Source organism: Stegostoma tigrinum, chromosome 44, assembly GCF_030684315.1.
Source record: "Stegostoma tigrinum isolate sSteTig4 chromosome 44, sSteTig4.hap1, whole genome shotgun sequence".
Classification (NCBI taxonomy): domain Eukaryota; kingdom Metazoa; phylum Chordata; class Chondrichthyes; order Orectolobiformes; family Stegostomatidae; genus Stegostoma; species Stegostoma tigrinum.
The window spans coordinates 8,865,351-8,886,677 of NC_081397.1; the positions used below are offsets into that span (position 1 = coordinate 8,865,351).

The window sequence follows — 21,327 nt, forward strand, 5'->3', positions numbered from 1 at the left end:
GCTCCATTAACAAACATGGCCAGCTGGACACCACACACCAACCACTAAGAAACCAATCTGGAAGTGTTGCTCACCACCCCAGCAAAGTGAGGCACATAAATAGCAAGAAGGACAGAATACCAACGTTTCATTCACGGTGCACTGATGATGTTATGTCGTATGGTGATGAAATGTCTGTGAACAAACTTACAAGCTCAGTGAGCAAGTCAACAGCATCGTATTTAATGAACTGACCCTGACATTACCTGCAAGGCAAGTGTGAAAGTAATTATCAACATGTATCTGTCAATTTCCGCAATTTAACTGTCACTGTGATCAAACTCTGTCAGTTTCCGCTTGGTGGCCATGTGAGTACAGTTATCAATAAGGACGTTTCAGATTCCGCTCTGTGAATGAGAGTAATTATCAAACTGTACATGTCAGTCAGTTTATGCTGTGTGTAACTGGGAAGGCTGATTCCAGCATCTGCAGTTCTCGCTATGTTCAAGGTTGTTATCAATCTGTTCCTGTCAAGTTCGTCCATTTGGATATGTGCATGAAAGCAACATGCACCTATCATTTGCTTCTCTGTCAATTTGAGCGTCCAGTTACCAAGATGTACCTGTGAGAACCTACTCTGAATATTTGAGTACAGTCAGCAATCCGTGCCTGTCTCTCTGTGGATTTGTGATTGCAGTTCTAAGTTTGTAGCTGTCACTTGATGCTCTGTGAAATTGGGAGTGTTATCATCAATATATTCCTGCCAGTTTCAGTCTCTGTGAAAGCGAGTACATCAATGAATATATGCATGATAGTTTCTATTATGTGACGATGTGAACATTTTTAATCAACCTTTTACTTGCAGTTTCTGAAGTATCAATATGGTCAAATACTATTTTTTTCGTCTGACCCTACAATACGAATGTGTGAGGTTAGGTATCCATGCGTACTGGTCACTTTCTACTCCTTAAAGTGGATTAGGTTTCAGGCAGCCAAAAATATTATCCGTGGAAGCGTGATTCATTATGTGGAGTTGATATCAGAGTAATTCTATGCAGATTTTCTTCAAGTCCTGAGGGTATACTTTGGATAAGGATTCAGTCTACCCATCTTCAAAAATGGTGTAAATGTCAATGGGTTATGTTAGGTGAAATCTGTTTGAACTGGGTATTTTGAATGGAGAGAGAAGCAAAATAAAGTGGCATTCCTCCGTGTTGTTTTATTGTCGGTTTGAACGTGTCTGACTGGAAATTAAAGTTCAACGGTGTCTGACTCAATCTGCTCCGTGACTGTGGAAAGGATGTTCTCTGCTGTGACAGTGGGAACATACCTGCTGTTTGTTAGGACGAGCTGGTCACAATTGGCTTTGTACTGAAGAAATGATACATTGCCTTGTTCCTTCAAGCGTTTGTCTGCAGGAAGGAAAAAACAGATAGCTCCTGTAAACCGTCATCAGATGGGTTTGAAAACATTTAACTGATCAATTCAACATTTCGCTAATAAACATTCAGATATTTAAATTATCACCAGGAATTCGAACAGAACTGTGGGCCTGATTGCACTCTTGCCCTGAGCTGCACTACATTTGATCAATTTTGAAAAATTCAACTCTGAGTGATGCACAGAAAGTAACCAACCCCCGTACAGCTCCATGACTGGAACTACCTAATGCAAGCTTGTCTGTGCATATGAGTTTAGTTACTGATCCATTCATGTCATTTCATTCATCTCAATCTCTACATTTTTATAATGTGTGCATACATTTATCAAATCATGACAACTTCAAACACACATGCCTGACAAATGAGAAAAACCAAGGAACTGCAGATGCTGGAAATCAGCAACAAAAGTAGAAATTGCTGCAAAATCTCAGCAAGTCTATCAGCATATGAGTATGGAAATGAATGTTCTGAAGTTGAACCTCTGTTCTGAGGAAGTGTGACGGGACCTGTATTATTACTTGCTTTGTTTCCACGTGGATGGACTGACAGGTACAGGTACTGACTGACTCAGAACTAGTTCAAAATACAGACATCATAACTAAAGATGTGATCCAAGGACTAACAGCTATGGAGTTCCATTTAAACTCCAGCAACAGATACATGATCTATACAAAATTATTATCACTCACACATATCTAGTCATAGACAACAACAGCACAGCAAACAGTCCTGTCTCTCCAAGCCAGCAATGATAGAAACAACAAGCCAATAATTACATCCATTCAGCCAGCATTCAATTTCCATAAATGTATCACGGTGGCAGGGGAACTACCATCTCCACCTTTATCGCAGGATTGTTCTCAAATTCTTCATCTTGTGGAACTAGAATTTTTTTGTTCTGTTGTACGCTAGAAGATTTTATAATCATGGACATTTATTTAAAAAAATAATAATTTAAATCATAACTGGCTCTCCACTTCACATGAAACATTTAAAATGCTCAGTTTTCGAATGCAGGAAGATTGAAGGATCAATGGAGTGTGGCTGTCCGTCTTGTTCCATAACAACGGTTCTTTTCAAAAAAAAATCTCATTATCTAAAACCTGGGTACTCACCCAATGGTCCTCAGTATTAAATTTTAGTTTCCAAATTCTTCACAAAATAATTTGGCTCTCCTCTTTTGATGGTCTGTCACATATGGACCAAGTTCTGAAGGATAATAGAATGAAACCTGCAGGGCTATGGGATGTGTGCAGGAAGGTGTGATTGTGATGGCCATCTGGGGGTGTTTGGGTCAGCATGGACATGATGCACCAAATGACCTCCTTCTGTTCTGTACCATTTTTACAATGATTGATTGGTCTAGACCAATGTTTCCCTGTCAGTCTCTGCTGTGTAATACAGAAGTAATTTGCCAAAGATTTAGAGGGACACATTGATAACTACACACACACATTCAACAGGTAGCAACTGACATGCATGGATCAGTAACTAAACACATATGCACAGACAAGCTTGCATTAGGTAGTTCCAGTCATGGAGCTGTACGGGTGTTGGTTACTTTCTGTGCATCACTCAATTAGAGTTGAAGTTTTTAAAATTGATCAAATGTAGTGCAGCTCAGGGCAAGAGTGCAATCAGACCCACAGTTCTGTTAGAATTCCTGGTGATAATCTAAATATCTGAATGCTTATTAGCTAGATGTTGAATTGATCAGTTAAATGTTTTCAAACCCATCTGATGACGGTTTACAGGAGCTGTTTTTTTTTGTGTCAGTTTTTGCTGCATGCCAGCATGAGCATATTTACCAATCTGTAACTTTCAGTTTCTCCCGTGTGTATCTGACAGTGTAGTTATAAATCTGTTATAACAAGGCACAGAGCTGGATGAACACAGCATGCTAAGCAGCATCAGAGGAACAGGAAAGCTGATGTTTCGGGCCTGGGCCCTTCTTCAGAAAGTTGTAGAGGTGTGAATACACTTATCATAGTTTGCCCGTCAGTTTCAGGGGTGTGTGTGTGTGTGTGTCAATGAATGAAGTTGTCAATCTGTCCCTGTCAGTATCTGAAATCAGAATATTCAAATGTGTTTGTGTAATTGTCAGTCTATCCCTGATACATTCATGGAGCAGAAACTGAGGTTTTGTTTTCAATATATTCCTGTCAGTTTCTGCTTGGGGAATGTGTGAGCATTTTTATAAACCTGTACCTAGCAGTTTCTGTATCATCAAGACAGGAATTTAGTTATTAATCTGTACCTGTTAACTTTGGATTTGTGAAGAACTGGGTGTAGCTATTGATCTGTATTTGTCAGTAGCTGCTCGTGAAGATGTGATTGTAATTATCAAACTGTCCCTCTCAGTTTCTGCTGTGTCATATGTGAGTTTAGTTGTCAATCAATACCCATCCATTCCTGCGTCATGAATGTGGGAGTGCATTGCAAAAAAAATGTCAAATTTCTGTGAATGTGCAAATATAGATCACAATCTCTACATTTTCATAATGTGTGCATATATTTATCAATCTGTACCTGTCAGTTATTTTGCATTCTGAATGTGTGCATAATTGTCATTGTCCCTGTCGTTTTCTGATACGTGAAGACAAGAGTGTAGTTATCGATATACAAAGAATAAAGAGAACAAAGAAAATTACAGCACAGGAAAATACCCTTCCGCCCTCCAAGCCTATGCCGATCGAGATCCTCTGTCTAACCTGTCATCTATTTTCTAAGGGTCTGTGTCCCTTTGCTCCCTGCCCATCCAGATACCTGTCCAAATAGATCTCAAAAAATGCTAATGTGTCTGCATCTACTACCTCCACTGGCAACGCATTCGAGGCACCCGTCACCCTCTGTATAAAGAACTTTCCACACATATCTCCCTTAACCTTTCATCCTCTCACTTTGAACTCAGGACCCATAGTAATTGAGTCCCCCACACTGGGAAAAAGCTTCTTGCTATCCACCCTGTCTATATCCCTCATGATTTTGTAGACCTCATTCAGATCCCCGCCTCACTCTCCGTCTTTCTAATGAAAATAATCCTAATCTACTCAACCTCTCTTCATAGCCAGCACCCTCCATACCAGGCAACATCCTGGTAAACCTCCCCTGCACCCTCTCCAAACAGTCCACATCCTGTTGGTGATGTGGCGACCAGAACTGTACACAGTATTCTAAATGTGGCCGAACTAATGTCTGATACAACTGTAACATGACCTGCCAACTCTTGTACTCAATACCCCGTCCGATGAAGGAAAGCATGCCATATGCCTTCTTGACCACACTATTGACCTGCGTTGCCACCTTCAGGGAACAAAGGACCTGAACACCCAGATCTCTCTGTTCATCAATTTTCCCTAGGACTCTTCCATTTACTGTATAGTACACCCTTGAATTAAATCTTCCAAAATGCATCACCTCGCATTTGCACGGATTGAACTCCATCTGCCCAACTCTCCAGTCTATTTATATTCTGCTGTCATCTCTGACAGTCCCCTTCACTATCTGCTACTCCACCAATCTTAATGTCATCTGCAAACTTGCTGCACAGACCACCTACACCTTCCTCCAGATCATTTATGTATATCACAAACAACAGTGGTCCCAGCACAGATCCCTGTGGAACACGACCGGTCACAGGTCTCCAATTTGAGAAACTCCCTTCTACTGCTACTCTCTGCCTCAATGATATGTGATTGTCACTTTCTTCTCTCTGGCTGAGAGAGTATTTTCTCTCATTTCTGCCAGTCAGATCCTGCCCTGTAAATCTGAGAAACTAATTATTAAGCTATACCTGTCGCTATCTGATTTGTAAATGCATTTATCATTCTCTCCCTGTCAAGTTTCTGCTGTGTAAATGTGCAAGTGAAGTTATCGATCTGTGACTGTCAGTTTCAGCTGAATATTGCTCTTTCAACATCTGCAGGTTTTCTTTGATGTTCAAATATCTGCTCATTAACATGAATAAGATTTTATCTGCAGCTATGTAAGGTGCTGTAAGTGAAACCGTCAGCGTTTATACCATTCGCTAACTCTAGCAGTGCGGCTGAAGTTTGAGTATGTTCCACAATATTCATTCTATGGTACAGTTTAAGTTTTATTCTAATATTGGTCAGTCTCTGGTTTGAATGTGTTGAGTTTAATGTGCACATTTTTGTTGCAAGTTCACTGTACGAATCATTCTTAATTGTAAGTCAAAAAACTTGGTATCTGCTTGAACATATGTTATTTTCTGCCTGTTTTCAGGTCAATATTTAATTTCCTTCAGGTAGATTTAAAACTTTATATTCGGCAGTGGGTTCTGCTATTCAGTTTGTGGGGTAAACAAATTCAATGGCAATATAGGTTTCAATCTGTCACTTGTCCTGATATGCAATTCCTCCAGTTTGTACAAAAGGAAAAAAAAACTTTAGTTACCTCTCTCAGTCTAAGACACCGTTCGATATTTGGAGGTACAATGAATCTCTTGTTCAATCTACTACTTGGACTACTTCATGGGAATTCAGTATGTCAAAAAATTCACACAATTTTTTTTGATGATGTCGCAAACAATTGATACTTAATTTATGACCATGGCCATTACCATGTAGTTAAATCCTACAGGGAGTGCATGGAGATTGGAGAACTGAGCTCACTTTTTGTTCTGTTTGTCTCTTTCATAGAAGGCTAGCTCTCTGACCTGAAATCTGAGAGTAGAAATCATTTTTAGTGTTACATGTGCTGAGGCTTGAAGTGTACATGGTCTTCATGGCTATTAGATGTTGAGGAATGTGTGTTGGAACGGTGCATGTATGTATTTGGAATACATTGTAAATCACTCAGTAAGTCGGTGCGTGTGTGCGCGCGCGCATGTGCAGTTTATGTTATGTGCTCTCAGTAACCATTTTATGTCACACATTTGGAAGTCACATTATTTAATTCTTCTCTCTATGCATGGGACATCAATTTGTCAAAACATAGACACCGTCCTGCTCAGTTACTGATAACGTGAATGTTTTCTTCCATATCTGTACTCACACTGTGCGAAGTAACTATGTAACTGCATGAACTATTTCTTCACCTTGACAGTAACTTGAAAAACATGCTTACTAAATGCAGATTTAGTGCAGTTCCTCGGTGTCCGTCTCAGATGAAGATTCAGTCTGTGACTTTTCAAAAATGTTGTAAATATCAGTAGGCTATGAATGAAGAAAATTATAGCAACCGAGGAGGGGTGCATTGGGAAGAGAGAAAACAAACTACTTGTATTTTGTTGCTTGTATTTGACTGTTGGCTTGAATGCATTTCTCTGGAAATTGAGATCACCGTGTCTCTGACTCAAACTGCTCTACGCCTGTGGAAATGATCCATTCTGACAGCGGTAACATACCTGCTGTTTGTGAGAAGCAGCTGCTCACACTTGGCTTTGCACCAAGGAAATGATACACTGTCTTGGTCCTTCATGTATTTGCCTGGATGAAAACAGAAGAGAAACATTCTGTAAATCAGCATCAGCCAGGTTTGACAATCTCAAACAGATTAACGTACATTCAGTTGATAATTATTAGGATGTTTCTTTTCTTCAACTTCACCTGACAATGCAGCAGAGCTCCAAAAGCTTGAGATTTTAAAATAAACCTATTGGACTATAACACAAATCATGAGACTTCTGCCTTTTCTTTGAAGCCATCAATTCAAACACAGGTCTAACTCAGCGAGGTCCAGAAACTGAACAATTGCACAGCTGCATCTAAAGGTGCTACCTGAGGATGCTGTAATATTGACACAGTTTGTGTTACCAGATCCCAACACACTAACTGTTGTAAAGAAGCACAACAGACACTATTTCAAATGTTTTTGCTCGAGACATATAATCCATTGACTCCAATCTGCGTCCTTTACAGGATTCTTATATTTCCACCATCTTGTCTGTGTTTCCACTATTCTTTGCACAATGACGATAAACAGTGTGAAACAGTAGCCAAACAAGCAGCATTTGGGGCAGGGCCACCAATGGCATGGACTGCTTTTCCCAATAATTCCCAACAACAAACATCAATGGGTCATTCCCTAACTCCCTTCTCTCCCACTGTGAAGAAAGCAACTGGGGCTGTGGGGAAAAGGGCAGAGAATGCTTCAACCTGAGGCGTCGGCCCTTTGTGGAGCAATAATAGAGCTCTTCCCCAGGTCATGTTAATAACTCCCTGCCTCCAGCTCTCTCAGAATTGAATGAGCAATGTTCGGGCTGCCCAAGTCTAAGAGACACCGAATGGCTGGCAGCTAAGCTGTTCCTCTAGCCCTGCTGCCTATGACTGACACGTGGTTAAACAGAACGAATGAAGAAAGCCTGCTCCAGCATTTAACAAAGACACAATGGTACTTTGGAGAAGAGGTTATTCCGAGGCAAAAGGGAGCATTGCACAAACAACAGCTGCAAGATTTGTTGGAGACAGTTTGAAGGTTTGCAACAAAGATTGAAGGGGACAGTAAATTCTGCAAGAAACAAACAGTTGAACTCATGGGATTATGGCTCATAAAAAAATCTACAGAATCAAACAAGTTCATTAAAATTGATAAGCAATTGACTTCAGTCCCTTTAATGAAAGGATGTTGTCCCATTAGATGAATATAGTTAGTTAGGACAAGGGGTGTCAATCATCCCAAAGACAGCTGGCCTAGCTAATCATGAAAACAGCAGATAACTCCATCTTGCAGCAATATTCACGCTATTAAGAAATTGGTTCCAGTTAAAGATCCTTCAGATGGATTTCAATGTAATTCTAAATCTATATATAAGCATTAGGGGAGAAGATTCAAACATGGGTATGAAAGTTAATTAGTCACCAGAAGGTTTCCTATGTCACTAAAGGAATGCCTGGTGCATCCAATAAGAAGCAAATGGCTCACAATTCATTAGCTCCAACAGAGCTAAGAGTAGGGTAAGCATAATGCTTTAAATAAAACTCACTTTATAATACAATTAATATCATGAATCTCACAGCAAGTCGTAAGAATCAACTCAGCAATAGTAAGCCCTGCCAATGCTGCAGTTGGAGATAACACAATGTGGAGCTGGAGGAACACAGCAGGCCAGGCAGCATCAGAGGTGCAGGAAAGTTTAAGTTGTGGGTCAGGACTCTTCTTCAGGAGCATCAACTTTCCTGATACTCTGATGCTGCCTGGCCTCCTAGTAGGAGTCAACTGTCTGTTTTATTATAATTCAGACAGTGGGAAAATAAGAGGAGTAACAGAATTTAATAGAGACACAAAATTAATACAATTGACAGCAGAATTCAAGCTAGCCTGATAGGTAAGCGATTCTGGGGCATGACTGAAGGTGTACGGCCAGTAACTTTGAAAAGCGAATTAATAGATGCATGGAAAGATCCCATGGCCTGGTGATTACATTGTCTGTTAAACATTATCAGATTGTGGCGACTCTTGGCCTGGCTAATAGAGGGCCCATCTTCAATTAGGAGTTTCAAAGGATTCGTTGTATAGAATAAGGGGAAAGGCACAGTGATCCCATTGCATTGAATCACTGCAACAAAATGTATAATACTGTATTCCACTGTGAGAATCAGAGTCATCAATCGCTTTCCAATCTGAGCTAAAAATTAATGATGTAACTGCATCTTCAAGAGGGGTGGCTATGGCCCTCTCCCCGCATGATCTCGTGACTGGTTGACGAAATACTGCCACGGGCCTGAATTCCGCCTGCCCCGAGTCTTTGTCCTCGGTCTGGAGTTTCACTCCTGCAGGGAATCAAAGAAGTGGATTGAAAATTTGGCCCATTCAATTTGCTCCACTGTTCAATGACAATATCTGATCCAAGTGAGCCGTTATCTGTAGTATTAATTCACCTTGACCTTCGTCCCATAAATATTAATTCAATGTTGAAAGAACATACAGAGAAATGAAAGAAATGGGACATTCTCACTGAAGCAACACATAAGTATTGGATGACACCCTGTGTCACAGTGGTATCTAGGTGGAAGTGGTCGTGGGCTTGGAAGGCACTGTCTATGGAGCATTGGTGAATTCCAGCTGTGCATCTTCTGGAAGGTACACATTGCTGCTTGAGTATTGGTGTCTGAGGGAATGGACGTTTGCGGATGTGGAGCCAATCAAGTGTTTCTCTCCTGGATGGTATCTTGCTTCTGGTGTGTTTGTGGAGCTGCACTCATCCGGGTAAGTGGGGCTAAACCATCACATTCCTGACTTGATCACATGAGATGTTGGACAGGATTTGGGGAAGCAGGAGACCAGACACTCACTGCAGGATACCCAGACTCTGACTTGTCCTTGCAGTATCTGTATTTATGTACAGAATCAGTTCGAGCATCACAGCGTCCATGAGTGAAACAGAATGGGAACAGACCCTTTCATCCAACTGGTCTGCAATAGATTAACATCCCAATCTGACCTCGTCCCATTTGCCAGCATTTTGCACATATCCCTCTCATGTCGACCTGTTCATCTACCCGTCCAATGGTGTTTAAAACTTATCATTGTACCCTCCACAAGGCGTACCTCTGTCAGCTTGTTCCAGACATGCCCCACACTCTGCACTAAAGAAATCTCCCTCAGGTCTCTTTTAACATTGACCCTCTCACTGTAAACCTATGCCCTTAAGGTTTCGGCTCCACCACCCGAGAAAAAGAGACCATGGCTATTCACCCTATCCATGCCCCTCATGACTTTATAAACCTCTACAAGGTCACCCCTCGGTCTCTGACGCTGCAGGGGAGAAAGCCCGAGCCTGTTCACCCTCTCCAAACAGTTCACACCATCTGGTCCAGCTAACATCTCTGTAAATATTTGCTGCGCCCTCTCCAGTTCAACAACTTCCTTCCGACAGCAGTTTGGCCAGAACTTTAAGCAGTAAAAGTGGACCCAAAACATTTCCTGTACAGCCACAACATGACATCTCAACTCCTATTCTCAATGCACTGACCAATGAAGGCAAACACTTGCTTCACCACCTTATCTACTTGCGACTCCACTTTCAATGAACTACGCACACAAACACCTTGGCGTCTTTGTTGGGGAACACTTCCCACGGCCCTCCTATTAACTGTCAAACCCCTCTCCTGTTTTGAACAATGAGAATGTGAGAGTTATTATCATTCTTTTCTTGTCAGTTACTGCAACGTGAACAAGAGCAACTATTAATGTATGCCTTTCCGTTTCTGTTATGTCCATTTGTGAGTTTAGTAATTGTTGCAAACACCAGTTTTTGCTGTGTGACTGTGAGAGTGAAGTTCTCAATCCAAAATAATCAATTTCTACTCTTGTGCATCAAAATAGTTTTATTCTCTGGCTACCAGTGATATTCTGTGACTGTGCTTCAATCTGAGAGAATAGTTATGAGGGCGTAGAGAGTGAGCCTTAACCCCATTTCCATTTGCAGTTTATGAGCTTTCTGTCAGTCTGAGGGGGTAAGGAGGTGGAGAGCAGATTATATTCCCAACAATTTGTGGAAACAGTTGAAGAGTACAAATGTTCTAGAGCAAGCACAATGGGCTGAATGGCCTGCTTCTGACATGTACTTGGTCTGTATTTCTGAGGCATTTTCATGAATCCAAGTGTTGGATAGTGCGTCAGTGTAAAGATATCATGTAGAAATGGACAGACAAGCTTATTTTTCTTTTAAAAAAAGCTGGCCCTGTGAGTCAGTGTAGGCTGTTTCCAGTTTTACTGAGATACTTAGTTTCACTTTGTACTGGGATATTGAGTTTTTTTTCATTTATTTATTTGGAGAATTTTATTCTGTATCTGACAGACCACGCTGCATTCTCTACTTGTCAGGCTTTGGCAGAGAAAGTGCATTTGCATTTCACATTATTTAATTTCTGTGTCTTTGTATGGGACATCATTCATCAAAAGATAATTTTAGTCCTAAATAAAAACTCAAAAAACTTCAGGTGCTGCAAGTCAGAAACAAACATGGAATTTGCTGGAAACGCAAAGCAGGTCTGGCAGCACGTGAAGAGAAATCATGGTTAACTTTTCAAACACTTCCTCAGTTCTGCGCAAAGGTCACTGGATCCGAAACATTAATTCTGATTTCTCTTCACGCATGCTGCCAGGCCTGCTGAGCTTTTCCAGAAAATTCTGTTTTTGTTTACTATTTCTGTCCTCAGTCACTGACAAACATCAAAAGTTTCCTTCCATATTTGTACTCAATACCTACTCCATATAATGGTCATTGTAACAACTTGATCTGTTTGTATCAGACTTAAATGGAACTGCAGATGCTGGAGAATCCGAGATAACAAGGTGTGGAGCTGGATGAAGACAGCAGGCCAAGCAGCATCTCAGGGGCAGGAAAGCTGACATTTTGGGCCTAAACTTTTCATCAGAAACATCAGCTTTCCTGCTCCTATGATGCTGCTTGGCCTGTTGTGTTCATCCAGCTCTAAACCTTGTGATCAGGTTGTATACCTGGATTATAACTATAAAAATACCCTCGCTTAATGTGAATTCAATGTAGTTATTGAGAGTATATTTGTGACATAAATTCAATCTATTCTCTTCAAATGCTGTGAATGACAATGGGCTGTCAAAGATAAACTTTACTGGAACTGGGTTAGTTTATATTGAGAAGAGGAAAAAAAAGGTTACATTTTGTATTTTGTTGGTGGCATTTGTTCGCTGGTTTAATTGTTTCTTTCTGGAAATTGCGTTCAATGCGAGTCTTACTTAAACCGCGACTGTGGAAAGCACAGTCTCCGCTCTGACAGTGGGAACATACCTGCTGTTAGTAGGAGCAGCTAGTCACACTTGGTGTTGCACCACGGAAACGTGACATTGTCTTGACACATCAGATAATTGCCTGGAGAAAGACAAAAGAGAATTCTCCCGTAAATCGACATCTACCGAGTTTCAAAATATCAAAGCTCATCAATAGAAAATTTCGTGAATACTCATGATAATTCCTTGTTTTAAAGCCAACGAGTCGAACAGAAAAGGGTCCGGTTACACAACTAACCCGGGTTCCTCCTCTATCTTTTAGCGAAATTCTAAAACAATTTACTAAGATACAAAAGCTAACCAGATCCACGAATGGAATGCTTACACGGTTCAATATCCAGCTCCCAATACACGAACTATTGAAGGGAAGCACAACAGGCACGATTTCAAATATTTTGCTGGAAACTCTTAATCCGGTGACTGCTATGTTTCTCCTTCGCGGGATGAGCCCGTTTGCACACACTGCTTTGTTTTATTCACGGTTCAATGCAAACTCGCAACTAACAGCGTGAAACAGCAGCCAAACAATGAATTTCCATCAGTGTTTAGAAGACTAAAAGCTACAAGCCTGACCCCCAGCAGCAGCTTCTTGCCGCTGCGTCTCCCTCAGCAGGCCCACACACAGCCCGAGAAAGGCCTCTCTCTCCCCGCCCCCAGGCCGCTCACTCCAAGTTCCGGGACCAGTTCCTGCTCCGCTCTCTGATAAAGGGTCTCGGCCCGAAACGTCAGCTTTTGTGCTCCTGAGATGCTGCTTGGCCTGCTGTGCTCATCCAGCCTCACATTTTATTATCCTGCTCCGCTCGGCCTCTTACCAACAGTCCCCGGGTCTCCCTGAACTGAGCCCGAATCAATGCCGGTCTCGGAGCCCACTCTGTGTCCCAGACTCACATCTCGATGCGCTGCTGGAAGGAGCCTGCTGTTCCCTCGCTTCCCTGGGCGCTGGTCTCTCCATTGCGGCCTGTTTCAAACAAACCTCTTCCACTCACTGACTCAATGCCCCTCAATAGCGGCTCAGCGGAAAGCTTCACGCATGCGCTCCTCTGGTCAGCAACAAGCAGCTTTTTCGGGGTGGGCATAGCAAGGATCACGCATGCGCTGCTTTCCCCGCTGTGTCCCAGAAACAAACATCAATTGGTTACTTCCCCAATTCCCTATCCTCCCAGTTTAAGCAAAGCGAATGGAGGCTGTGGGGGAAATGGCATAAAGTGTTTCAAACTGGGGCATTGGCCCTTTGTGAAGCTCCAATGGAGCTCATTCCCGGGTAGTGTTAATATCTGCCTCCCCCCGGCTTGCTCACAATCTGGTGGGGAAGCGGAGAAGCTGGCAGCCGTTCGGCCCATTTAATATTCTCTACTATTCAATAAAATCACGTCTGATCTCATGTTAACTGTGATATTTAATTCTGCTGGCCTTCGTCCCATATTGACTCACAGAGCGATGGAATAAATGCGACATTATGACGAAGGCAGAATGTAACTGCTGTGGGGAGTCTTGCAGCGCAGAGGTAGTTTCCCTATTTCTGGGTCAGGTGGGCCGTCCTAAAGCCACACCCGGACCAGAGGAGTGTAATAATATCCCTGGGCCCGATGCAAATACCAGTTTGGAATTGATGACTGATTTTATTCTCAGTATGCTGCAGGCAGAAACCTTGTGATGAATGGGTTACCGCAACGAATGACCCACCTGTTTTTTCTGGTTTGCGCATTCCTGGGAAGAGGACGTCTCTGGCTTGGTCCAGCATTTATTGCGCGTCCCTAGTTTCCCCCGTTGAGAAGTTGGTGCTGAGCCACCTTCTAAAATAGTTCTGGTCCATGTGCTGCCCACATTGCAGTTCGCAGGTAGATCCAGGGTCTTGATTCAGAGACAGTGAAGGCAAGGGGACGTATTTCCAAGTTAGGATAGTGGGTGATTGGAGGGGAACGTGGCTAGTATCAAGGTGGTGTTCCTCCACATCAACTGCCCAAGCCCTTTCAAATGGATATATTCGTGAGTATGGATGGTGGTCTTTTTACAGTCTACAAAACTGTCATTTTAGAGGGCTATTTAACACCGTTTTTGAAATTTGAGAAGAGATTCACTAGTATTTGCAGAGTATGTAAGGCTCGAGTCATATAGAAAGGATGGATAGGGGTCAAGATCCATAACGTTTCCTGTCCCTAAGATGCTGCTTGACCTGTTGGGTTCATTCAGTTCCACACCGTGTTTTCATGGATAGGCTGGGGCTTTTTTTCACTGCAGAGTAGGATGTTGAGAAGTCACCTTCTCACAGTTTGTAAAATACTGATGGGGTGAGACAGAGTTAATGGTCGTTGAACTTTGTTTGGGATGGAGGGAATAGAAAACCAGGGCGGACATTTTAATGTTACAGGCGAGAGATTGAAAAAAAAAGACACGAGGGGCGTTTTTTAAACATAGAACACGGAAGGATGTGGAATAAACTACCTGTCGAAATGGTCGACGTGGCTATAATGACATTAAAACGACATTTGGAGAAGTGCATAAACACGACAGTTTTGAAAAGAAATAGGTCAGGGACAGGTAGATGGAACGAATTCAATTTGGTATTATACTCGGCCTCTACTGATTGGACTGAACGGTCTGTATCCTCACTGTATGACTCTGTGGGAGAAAAAAAAACAGAGACAAGCCATTGAGTTGGATGATCTGCCATTTTCATGGTGAGTGGGAGGAGAGGTTTGAAGGGCTGATGGGTGTTATTTGCCCAGTTGCTATTCTTTACGTTTATATGAGTGTGATTCCCAGAAACGATGTTGAGTATTGTCACTGCAATTGAAAAAAAAACTGATCTCGGTGATCAATGTAACTTCAAACCAGATGATTGGCTCTTGCAGCTGAATATGCAGCAGAACGAATCTCCGGCGCACAAACCTCGGAGAGTTTCACAATTACTGAGGAGAAAAACTACAACTAATTCCCTGGGTACCGGAGCACAGGCTGAAAGGGGGAGAAAGTACATCCTCCCACAGGTACATTTAGAGAGATTTCTGGCCTGTGACTGTATGGATGTGAATATTGAGTCAGAGAGACTGTAGGAAAAGGGCGGGCGGGATAGTCACACGGAAATGTGCTTGTGTGTCCGCTCATATCATGATATTTCCACGTCTCTCTTGTTCAAATCAAAAAGATATTCATTTCAAATCATCCCCCTGCTCCTCCACTAAACCCTAAAGATAGAATTCAAGGCAATATATTTGTTGATTTCAAGATTTCAGTCTAAAAATGATGATAATGCCAGCGCTCAGCTCAGACAGCGCGATCAGTGCAGCAGCAAAATGCGGTAAAATCGACAAACGGAGCCGTCAATTCGAGTGAAAACCTTTCAGCCGCAAACCTTCCTGTGTCAGGGTCAGGAACGATCGAGCCTGGCTCTCTGGAGATGCGGAATGGCAGAGGAATTGGAGAGTTTGTGCCGAGAGACAGGCAGGCAGCAGGAGCAGGGAGCTGAGGGCAGGTTGTCTCCGCGCCGTCCGCTCGCTGCCTTTAAGTTGCTCAGTGCCGCCACCAGCAGCTTCATTGCTGACCCAGTTCAGTCTGACAGAGAGAGATTCAGCGCAGAGTTCCCGACATGAGCGACAGTGCAGCCGCCGAAACGGCTCCTCCAGCCTCCGGCAGCACCAAACCCAAGTCTCCAAAGAAGAAGAAGGCGGCGGCTCCCAGGAAGAAACCAGCCGGTCCCGGGTTGGGCGAGCGGATTGTGAAGATTGTCGGGGAGAACAGCGATCGGAAGGGGACGTCTCTGGTCACTATAAAGAAGGCGCTGCAGAGAAGCGGGGTCAATGTGGAGAAGCAAAATTCACAGATCAGGATGGCGACCAAGAGGTGCCTGGCGAAAGGCTCCCTGGTTCTGGTGAAGGGCCAGGGCGTCTCCGGCTCCTTCAAACTCGCAAAGAATCCAGTCAAGGCAAAAGTGGGAAAGAAGGCGAGACCAGCAGCAGCCGCCAAGAAAGCAGCCGTGAAGAAAACAACGGCCAAGAAGGTGGCAGCGAAGAAGTCCCCAGCCAAGAAAGCAACCGGCAAGAAAGCGGGCGGCAAGAAGGCAGCAACGCCGAAGAAACCGGCGAAGAAAGCAGCGCCGAAGAAAAAGACTCCCGTGAAGAAGGTGATAAAGACCAAGAGCCCCAAGGCCGCAAAGCCGGCCCCGAAATCGAGGAAACCGAAGGCCAAGCCCAAAGCGAAAGTGACCAAGAAAGCAGCAAAGAAATGAAGCAGTCCGTGTAACATGTAACAAACTGAACCCAAAGGCTCTTCTCAGAGCCGCCACATCTTTCAGGAGAGAGCTGAGCCTGGATCGAATGATCCCTGAAATAACATGGTGCAGAGCTGGATGACCATAACAGGCCAAGCAGCATCAGAGGAGCAGGAAAGCTGACGTTTCAGGCCCAGATCCTTCTTCCTGCTTCTCTGGTGCTGCTTGGCTTGCTCTGTCCATCCGACTCTACACCTTGTTATTTCAGATTGTCCAGCATCTGCAATTCCGTCTATCTCTCAAATGATCCCTGTCCCGGATCCGAGTGCAGACACAGCATAAACTTGAATTGATTCGAGTAACTTAAATATCACATTTCCGAGAGCAGAAACTGAGAATGGGGATGGTATCACATGGGGAGAGTCACTGGAACTGCATCTGGCTATTTCATACCGCGACTTGTAATTCTGCCCAGACACAAATCTTACATAATGCAGTACATGCATCTCATTAACCCTTCCAGGAATGTTAATTTGTTTAATTTTGATGATAGGACCTCTGGCGATGTTTTAACGGTGTATTCCTCCCATTTACCTGCGAAAGACATTTCAGGCAGTAATTACAAATTGTGTTCGGAATGCTTACAATCTGGGAGAAATAAACATGTCCCGAAAAAAAGGGATTTTGCAATTAATCTCTTTGAAGATGTTTAATTCGGCGTGTTTGATAAGATTGATTACCCACGGTTACACGGCTGGTTGATCAGTTTGCCTGGGCTGTATCAATATCCGCGCTTCCCTCCTGCCTGTTGCAGACAGATCAGGCAATGATCCCGTGTCCTGTCCGCGCTGTGGGCAAGGTCGGTTTCAAGCAAATTGGTGTGTAAGCAGCGCAGGGGTGTTCCTTACTCCCAAACCACCAAGACGCCGGCAGCCGATGAAAGGAGCGCATGCGTGAGACCCTCCCCCAGTGATGGCATTGAGGAGTGTTGACTCAGTGAATGGAAGAGGTTTGTTTGAAACAGGCCGCAATGGAGAGACCAGCGCCCAGGGAAGCGAGGGAACAGCAGGCTCCTTCCAGCAGCGCATCGAGATGTGAGTCTGGGACACAGAGGGGGCTCCGAGACCGGCATTGATTCGGGCTCCGTTCAGGGAGAACCGTGGGCTGTTGGTAAGAGGCGGAGCGGAGCAGGAACTGGTCTCGGAACTTGGAGTGAGCGGCCTGGGGGCGGGGAGAGAGAGGCCTTTCTCGGGCTGTGTGTGGGCCTGCGGAGGGAGACACAGCGGCAAGAAGCTGCTGCTGGGGATCAGTCTTGTAGCTTTTAGTCTTCTAAACACTGATGGAAATTCATTGTTTGGCTGCTGTTTCACGCTGTTAGTTGCCAGTTGTGGGGCTTCCGATAAAGGACGTAGATTGGAGTTAACAGATTATACGTCTCGGGGGGGAAAAAACACATTTGAAACAGCGGCTGCTGTTCTTTTCAACAGTGTGTTGGGATCTGGTAACATGAGCTGTGTCAACAGTGTAGCATCTTCAGGTCGCACCTCAGATGGAGCTTTGCAATTATTGCTCAGTTTCTGAATCTCACTCCGTTGGTATCGAATTACATATTTGAAAAACAATTCCTCAGACAAGGAGCAGCTCGATGTAAGAATGGAATCAGACTTGTGTTTGAATTGATGCCCTTTAAAGAAAAGACTGTGTCAAGAGAATTCTATGCTGTGGTCCAACAGGTTTATTTTGGAGTTCTGTTGCTTTGGGAGGTGAAGTTCAAGAAACGAAACACCCTAAAAACTGTTCACTGAATATATGTTAATCTGATTGATATTGTCAAATTTGGCTGATGTTGATTTACAGGAGATAACTCTTCTGTCTTCCTCCAGGAAAGTACTCGAAGAAACAATATTTCCTTGTTACAAAGCCAAGTGTGAGCAGTTGCTTCTAACTAACACCAGGCATGTTCCTGCGATCAGAATGGAGAATATCTTTTCCAGAGTCAGAGTGGATTGGATCAGACTTGTTTTGAGCTCAATTTCCAGAAACTTGTCCAAGGAAACAACTAACCAAGCACAACTGAGGAAAGGCAAGTTTATTTTTTTTGTTTTCATTGTCAATTGACATCATGCTCGTTCCAATTAATATCATTTGTCACCCATTAACATTCACATCATGTTTGAAATGTTAACAGCTAACTCCTTGTTGAAAGTACTGAAAACAGGAACTGAATCAAGTTTGCATTTAGGAAAGGTATTTTATAATATCTCAAACCGGATAGAGAGACTCCTCCTACCACCCCCTTTGATCATGACCCTGCCCCAATCGCCAAAACAATATCAACTCCCAGACCATCCACAACCTCAGCACCTCAGGTGCTGTCCTGCCAACAGCCTCTGACCTCATCTTTCCCCAACGCCATGTTAACTGTTTCTGCCTTATCCCCAAAATCCACATACCCGACTGCCCCGTTGATGCACACTGTCTCTCACGCTCCCACTTTCTGCAGTCAAATTGGGTGGCCACGGGTACCCGCATGGGCCCAAGCTATTCCTGCTTCTTGTAGGATACATGGACCAGCCCCTCTTCTGCAGCTACACTGTCCCCACCCCCACCTCTTCCTCTGTTATTTCGATGACTGTATCGGTGCCACCTCGTACTCCCTCAAGGAACTCACAGTTCATCCACTTTACTAACAGCTTCCACCCCAAGTTTAACTTCACCTGGACCATCTTAAGTACATCTCTCTCCTTCCTGGACAACTCTGTTTGTTTGCATTTCTGGAAACTGGTAACTAATTCAAGCCAACCGACTGTCACAGCTACCTAGAATACACCTCCCCTCCCCTACCTTCCTGCAAGAATGCCATCCCCTATTCCCAATTCCTTCCTCTGTTTCATCTGCTCCCGAGATGAGGCATTCCAATCCCGGTCATTGCAGACGTCCTTGTTTTTCAAGGACTGCCATTTCCACTCCACAGTGGCTGAATATGCCCTTGACCTCATCGCTCTCATTTCTGCAACTTGCCCCTTAGACAACCTCTTCACAATAACAAAAAAGACAGAATCTCCTTTGTCATCACGGATCACTCCAACAAACTCAGGATTCAACGCATCTTCCTCCGCCACTTCTGCCACCTTCAATCTCACCCCACTCCCAAGGACACTTTTCCCTCCCCAACCCTATCAACCTTCCAGAGGGACCGCTCTCTCTGACTCCCTCGTCCACTCCACACTCCCCATAGCCCCACCGCCCCTGGCACATTTCACTGGAACCACAGGAAGTGCTACACCTGCCCCAATATCTCTCTCCCCTTATCTCCATCCCAGGTCCCAAGAAAACCTTCCATGTTAAACAGATGTTCATCTGTATGTCCAGTAATACATTGTGTTGTGTCCACTGTTCCCGATGTGGCCCCCTCTACATTGGGGAAACCAAGCGGAGGCTTGGAAACCACTTTGAACACCTACGCTCACATCGTGACAAACGACTGCACCTCCCCAGTCATGAACCACTTCAACACCCCCTCCCACTCGTTGGACGACATGTCCATCCCAGGCCGCCTCCAGTGCCACAACATTGCCACCGGTAGGGTGCACGAGCAGCAGCTCGTATTTCACTTGGGAGCCCTGCAGCACAATGTTCTCAACAAGGGCGTCAAAATCTGTCCACCCCAAACCCATCCCTGCCTCCTTGACCTGTCCATCTTTTCTCCAACCAATCTGGTTCTCCCACCTCACTGATCAACCCCCACCGGCACTTTGGCCTACTAACCTTAGCCCTGCCTCCTTGACCTGTCAGCCTTCCCTCAACCCACATCTGACCTCCCTCCCTACACTTACCGTTACTGGCTCCAGCCCTGCCTCCTTGACTGGCCATCTTTTCTCCACCTATCTGGTCCTTTATCCACCTTTCGTCATCATCTCCTCACTTCTCTCTATTTATTGCAGAGTCCCTTTCTCTTCTCTTCCCTTCCCCCCCCCCCCCCCCATTTCTGACAGAAGGGTCCAGTCCAAAAATGTCAGCTCTCCTGCTCCTCTGCTGCCTGACCTGCTGTGTTCATCCAGCTCTACACCTTGTTACCCCCTCAAAGGAAGACATCATGTTACATAGTTTGAACAACCACGTCTGACAAGTAGCAAATCACTACTGAGCACATGCAAACACATAGACAAAGCTGCTGACTGAGTCCCAAATATGCTCATTGTATCAACACATAACATACAAAGACTGGGTATACATTGTTGTCATACACACTGCAGGGAACAGAAGCAAATACATAGAAAATGTTTACAGCTCTGTTTTAAGAAAAGCAAGAGAGTCTACCAGACAGAAAAAAATACCTTTCAGCCCATGGGGTTGATAGTAGACAAAAACAAGCACCTGACATTTCTGATCCCGTTCAGCCAGCATTCCATTTCAATAAGTGTGCCATGGCAGTATACGATTTGCCAATCTACCTTATCACAGCGTGATTCTCAATGTGTTCACCTTCAGGAATAGAAACCATATTTTCCGTCTGTCTTGCAAAATTTCTTCTTTTTGTGTGGGGTGAAGCATTGAAGTGAATTTGGCAACTAAGTTAAACAGTTTTCTAGTGTCACTTGTCCCTCCCAATGAAATATTCCAGAAACACGCAAGAAAACAGAATGCTGTTTCTTCACGTTAGTGATGTAATCATCATTTAAAGCAACGAAGAATGATCCATTTAACTAAATCTTGTAATTGTCAAATTTTACTTTCTCACAGTTTGACCATATTCAATAAGGTTAAATCTTCTCCACTGTAAGACAGAAAATACAATTCCTTTTTCTTTCTTCATCCCCACGACAGCGCATTGTCAGTGTATTGCCGATGCCATGTGCCATTGCACAACAGAGCAGGGTTCTGTTATATCCATGGTAGTATAATTTAAGTGAATTAGCCGATACCCTTCCCTGTAGAAGGAACCTCGTGGTCATTCAGCTGAAT

General features: G+C 43.8%; 1 protein-coding gene and 1 long non-coding RNA gene across 3 annotated transcripts; one reads left to right on the top strand and one right to left on the bottom strand.

Moving 5' to 3' along the window:
- Positions 1-206: 206 nt before the first annotated feature.
- Positions 207-13,202, bottom strand: LOC132207089 (uncharacterized). Of its 2 annotated transcripts, XR_009443324.1 has the most exons (4): positions 12,968-13,202; positions 12,157-12,237; positions 6,790-6,871; positions 207-1,391 (listed from the first exon to the last, which is right to left on the bottom strand). It is a non-coding gene; the product is annotated as an uncharacterized LOC132207089 (long non-coding RNA). The 2 variants fall into 2 exon arrangements; XR_009443323.1 differs by lacking the exon at positions 207-1,391 and having other exon boundaries at positions 5,646-6,871.
- A 2,500-nt stretch (positions 13,203-15,702) lies between these two features.
- LOC132207101 (histone H1-like) lies at positions 15,703-17,011 on the top strand. The gene has a single exon (XM_059642270.1). The coding sequence runs from the start codon at positions 15,742-15,744 to the stop codon at positions 16,378-16,380; it is 639 nt and encodes a 212-aa protein (XP_059498253.1). The 5' UTR covers positions 15,703-15,741; the 3' UTR covers positions 16,381-17,011.
- The last annotated feature ends 4,316 nt before the right edge of the window (positions 17,012-21,327 follow it).